Raw genomic sequence first — 6,000 nt, forward strand, 5'->3', positions numbered from 1 at the left:
CCCATATGCACCAAACAAAAAACACTGATAGGTGAAGAAAATACTCTTAGTTATCTCATTAAAATGGAGATGGGATGCAGTGAGTGAGCACTCGGTTCTTAAATGGAAAAAAATGGGATCTGAGTCACTTAGGAAAGAAACGGGTTGTGATTGTCGGATGACTGGCTGAGAGCATCTCTAAAACAGCAAGTCCTCCGGGGTGTTCTTGGTATACAGTGGTCAGTATCTACCAATAATGGTCCAAGATAGGATAACTAGGGAACTGGTCAGGGTCAGAAGATGTGCGTGGATAAGCGACTGGGAAGCTAGCCCATCTAGCTTGATATCATAGAAGCTGGTATTACTGTAGCACAAATTGTTGAAAAACATAATGTTTACCATGAAAGAAAAGTGTCAGAACATGCTGTACATCCCAGCTTGGTGTATGGGGCTGCATATCTGCTGACCAGAGAACCCATTCTGGCCCCCTGTCCTCTAATGAAAATGTTACCAATGGGCACCTGAGCATAAGAACTGGACCATAGAGCAATGGAAGGAGACTGGACTAATGAGCCACATTGTATTTCAGGTCATATGGCTGGTGGGGCGCCTCATTTACCTGGGGAAGAGATAGCAGTGAGATGCACTATGGATAGAAGGCAGACTGGGTGACCTAAAGGCAACAACAACAGTACGACTTATAGGTCTTGTAGAGGCCATGAGCACTGATTTACCGGTATTCACCTCCTGGGCGGTTCATTGCTGTCTGGATTTATATGTCTAAAAGCAGTACATTGTTTTTCATGAAAATTTATTTTACAGTATAACATAATAGTATAAGAGTATAATAAAGTTTGAAACAAAATCATGTCAAAATAATAAATTAAATAAACATAAAAAAATTATTATTAAACCTTGACTTGATTTTGTGTTTTCAAAGTTTATTATACTCATACTATTATATTATACTGTAAAATACTTTTTCATGAACAATGACAATGTACTGCTTTTAGACATATAAATCCACTGTATTGCATTCAATACAGTTATTTTTTATTAAATGCAATACAAAATAATTTTAAATTCCTGCCATGCCCCTAGCAGGGGCTGTACGCACCGACATCACCAGGAACTCCCGGGGGACAGATCGAAAGAGGAGCACGCGGCCAGAAGAAGGCAGGACATTGGAGGACGCGGATGGGGCCATGTAAGTGTTTATTTTTTACTTTTTTAACTACCCGAAGTGTGACTTTCAGCAGGTTTTTATTTTACACTCGGGCTTACCGCTGGGGAGGTTAAAGCTCCCCAAGGCTTGAGAAGATACACTTTCATCAGTGAAGCTGGGTGATCCAGCAAACCTGAAATGTATCTAGTCCAGGATTCAAAACATTTGCTGCATATATGGTAAAAAAACAGGTTGCTTGGCAATATGGACACTATAAACCTTTGTCACCAGACAGATACAGGGACTCCAAGCTACCATGAGAATGGTCTGTGCGATCTATCACCATCAAGGGGAGAAATACTGGAAACGTCCGAACCACATGAAATTGGCCTACTAAACAGAAGAAAATGACCCATAAAGGTGATGCAGATCATACTGAGGCAATGTATTCGGCCAAGAGGTTTTGCTGTGTATATAGATTATACAGGCTGGCTTTTGGTCCATGTAGTATTGTCACTTTGCTTTGCATTGCTGTTTTGATGGGCCAATATGTGTATAATGGCTGCTGGATCATACATATTCCAGGTCACTCAGAATTCAGGTCTCGCTTCATTTTTATAGACTGGAGGAAATGAGTCAATATGTGGCTAACATAACACTTCCATGGTTTTCTCAACCTTATTACATGTGGGAACCCTTGAAATAAATTTCAGGTCTTCAGGGACTTGCTATACTTACCAAAACAACAGCTCACTGTATATTAGTGTGGTGATCAGTGGAAAGAATGTCACCCATACAAATAGCCAAACAGATCCTCGGAGTGTGTTAAAATGACCTGAGAGGCACAAACTGATTATTGCTCAAGGAACCCCTAGCAACCTCTGAAGGAACGCTGGTAGAAAACACCGATCTTAGCAGGTAAAAGTATATTGGAAGAATGTGGTAGGACATTCACGCATTCGTCTTCAATTGGAAAGGATGTGTCGTTGGAAAGGATCTTTCATGGTGGAATGAAAGAGAGCTATATATTCAGCACCATTCTGCTCTATGGAGAGGGGAGAACGACGGAGCGGCACCCTGCTGTGCTCTCTCCTTTTCACTTGCATTATGATCGTTCGTTGTCCATCGTCCATGGATCCGCAAGGACGGTCGATGGACGACAAGCACTGTACACACGCAAAAGTCTCTGCTGATAATCGACCCTGAGCTGATTATTGGATGAGAACCATTGCACATGTGTACCTAGCCTGTGTCTGCTTCTCCTCCTGACCTTAAAATTATTTCAAGGGTTCCTACATTTTTAGAAAGAATCTGGCTTATGGTTTTAGAAGTTCTGCAGCAGAGGTAGTCCCCGACATACAGATGACTCCTAGATCCGAACGGAGCTTCCCTGCTGGTTTGTGTGCAGGACGGAGGCTTGATTGGGGGGGGGGGGTTGGTTTGAATGACTTGCAGAAGAAATCTTTTGCTAAACACAGCTGAGGTTGTGGGTGATCTTAGGGGGGTGAGCTCTTTCTGCATCCTCTTGTACCTCTTTAATGACCAAGACAAACGCTGCAGTTGTTTCTTTGCATATCAAAGCACAGCTTGCTCCAGAAGTTAATGAATGTTAAGGCTCCATAAAGTTTTTATTTTTTCTTTGTTTCTGAATAACTCACAGTGAGGATTTTATACAGTACCTGACACCACGCTGCCTAATAATATGTTGAGACAAACATCTGTCCTAATTGCATTTAATAAAACAACTACCTATTCCGTCTTACAAACAAATTCAACTTAAGAACAAACCTACACTCCCATTCTTGTATGTAACCCTGGGACTGCATGTAATGCTGGCTCAGATATTTCAATGCAGTGCTGAAATCTTTCTACAATGACGCCACCTGCCGGCACATCGTGGTACTGTGACATTCACAATGACAAACCTGTATATAGTCTATAGACACCTTTTTATTTTAATTCACATTTTATTAAAATTCCAACGACAGACGTCTGCAGAAATTTCACAATTGTGACAAATTTTAAAATATGAAAGCAATAATTGGCACATGCTACAAACAAGGATATTTATATTTACACTCTTTAAAACGTTGGCATTTAATGGGATAAAAGTTTATTAGAGGACACATGACAATTTAAATATTAAACAGTTGATATTTAAACGTTTTTGAGAAATATGAACTGCAACTTCCGCTCGTTGGGTGCAGCAATATGGCCGCCGGATGTATACTCTTTTTCCGCTGAGCTGATTACACTGACTGGTGATTGGTCAGTTGCCAGAGTTGCTCACGAAGATGTGCCGAGTGTTGTGATTGGCTGGTTGCGAGAGCTGCGCTGGCGGATGTTCTGTGCGCTGTGATAGGTTAGTTGTCATCGTTGCGCTGGAGGATGTGACGAGCTCTGGGATTGGTGGAGAAGCGGAAGGGCAGAGCAGTGCGGGAGGAAATATGGCTGCTGAGCCGACTAAAGCGGAGATTCAAGCCGTGTTCAAGCGGCTGAGGGCTGCACCGACTAACAAGGTGAGTCCGGCGAATAGCTGAGGGTGGAAGGAAATGAGTGGCCGGCACTTAGAGGCCTGTTATAGTACCCTGGCCTCCTTATCTGCCAGTGACAGACTGGGAGCCCTGACTGTACCGGTGCTGGAGGACTACAAATCCCAGCATGTCAGGGCCTTCACGTCAGAGCCATTCTCTGTCATATGTATACAGCATATAGACCAATTGTATTAAAAAAATAGGTAAATAAACTTTGGGAGGAGGTGAGGGGACAGTTGCCCTTAGTAACCAATTCATCCCATATTAATGTGGAAGTAAAATCTGATTGGCTGACAAGAGTTACCTTTCCAATGTGGGTTTCTATTGGTGGGCATGTAACTTGGGCTACCTCTGATTGGGCGAGGCGCATGTACTGCAGGGGCCTGCTAGAACCTTTGCGCATGCAGCTGGTGTTTTGGCAGACGGGTCAATATAAATTCACATCTCAATGCCATCTTTGTGTGCGTTACTATCCCATATATAAGGGTTGAGACATTTTGCAAAGTCGGATCTGATCAGCACAGGGCGGGCATTGTTTAGAGTTCTTCTAGAGCCGCCATTGGAAATGTCTGGGCCCTATACTAAGTATACTTCATGGGGCCCCATCTCATATTTCTAAGCTTTTCAGCATTGCAAATGACCTATTTTGATAGGGCCCCAGCACAGAAACCCCCCTGATGGAGTCCTCTTACTAATGGCCGACCCTGCCTCAGCTATCCCTTTACATGCAACGTGTCCACTCCAGGCTGCTGCTCATAGTAAACAAAACCCTATGACCAGTGAGGATTCAGTGTTGTCCCCGGCCCCATTTAGCTGGGCGCACCGCCTGGCACTTTTCAGTAACCACCCGGCTGTTTTTAGGTAATTACTGAAGAGGTGGGGGACAATACGAAGGCTGACACCTGTCTACAATTTCTTCCCACCCAGCTGGGTTGAACACTGGGATTTCTTAACTTTGTATTGCAGGGAAATGGACAAATGTGAACAGGATCTATGGGCTCAGATCCACTAATCTGCATGGAAAAGCATCAGTTTCTTTGCATGGGATTTCCTCTAGGCACCTCCACATTCTAAAAACACATTGCTGGGTTAGTTCATCCCTCCTGGACCTGGTTAAAAAATACTCCCCCAGCCGCTCTGTTTGCTAGTTCAATGACCTACTGATGACTTCCTCTCTCATAACCTCATTACATCCAAGACTTTTCTAGAGTTCCCCTAACTCTGGAATGGTCCTATTCGGCTTGCTCCTACTTTCTGCTCATTTAAAAGAGCACTCAAAACCCATTTTTTCAAACTTGCCTATCCGTCTTTTTCTGTATTTTGAAACCATCACTACTTCCCATCACTACATATCTCCCCTCCTATTGTGCGATACTTCCCCCACCCCCTAGATTGTAAGCTCTTCTGGGCAGGGTCCTCCTCCTCCTCCTGTGTCACTGTCTGTATCTCTGTCATTTGCAACCTCTATTTAATGTACAGCGCTGCGTAATATGTTGGTGCTATATAAATCCTGTTTAATAATAAAATGACAGGAGCCAAAGCATCGCCTTTGTCTTAGGGTACAGCAATGATCAATTAATTTTAGGCAGATGCACCCTACTAACTGCACTCTACTAATCAATCTCATCCACTTACCAATTATCTGTCAGGCCCCATTCATAACATACACTTGTATGATATTGTGCCCTTCTGAGTGTTGGGGGAGGGCTGAACCATAGAAACACCTAGTGGGATTTTCCCCAATGATTTATACACATGACGTGTGCTTTCATCAAATGTATATTCACTCCTGATTGAGGACCAAAAATTGGTTTCCTATAATCAATCCTATATATTTAAAGTTTTACTCGTTTTTTTGGATTTGATGTAAAAACCAGCCAAGGTACACTGTTCCTGATTAGGTGACTGTTTTTCTGTGTTGGTGGTAATATTTACAAAATGTTCTTTTGTTTTTGTGTTTTTTTTTGTTTTTGTTTTAGTGATGGCTATCTAGGGAGTTGTATGGCTTCCTGCCCCGTCCCTTCCCCCTTTTTCAGAGTACACAAAGGCTTTTATTGATCATTCTGGACTTTAGCTTGACAAAGCAAAATCCCCTCTGTGCACTTGTTGACCTATCAGTCATCTTTATGCTGTGTGTACATCGTCTTCGTTTCACATTAGCAGGGTGACAACTCATCGGTGATAAGACATGAACCAACCTATATTGCTGCTCTCATCAAGGTCCTGCATTCACCGCTCTGAATTTCTGGCTTGTGTGTACTAGTGCTTCAAAAACAGGATCAGGATGATGCAAGAAAACTTAGATTTCTAAAAAAAAAAAAA

General features: G+C 42.7%; 1 protein-coding gene across 1 annotated transcript in view; it reads left to right on the forward strand.

Moving 5' to 3' along the window:
• Positions 1–3,564: 3,564 nt before the first annotated feature.
• The window catches only part of ARFGAP2 (ARF GTPase activating protein 2), a gene marked incomplete in the record, with an annotated part of 17,926 nt that continues 15,490 nt past the window's right edge, over positions 3,565–6,000 (forward strand). The window contains 1 exon segment of the mRNA XM_072422001.1: positions 3,565–3,663. Within this exon segment, the coding sequence (XP_072278102.1) occupies positions 3,592–3,663 (72 nt within the window).

The sequence above is a fragment of the Pyxicephalus adspersus genome, chromosome 9 (genome assembly GCF_032062135.1).
Source record: "Pyxicephalus adspersus chromosome 9, UCB_Pads_2.0, whole genome shotgun sequence".
NCBI classification, from domain to species: Eukaryota; Metazoa; Chordata; class Amphibia; order Anura; family Pyxicephalidae; genus Pyxicephalus; species Pyxicephalus adspersus.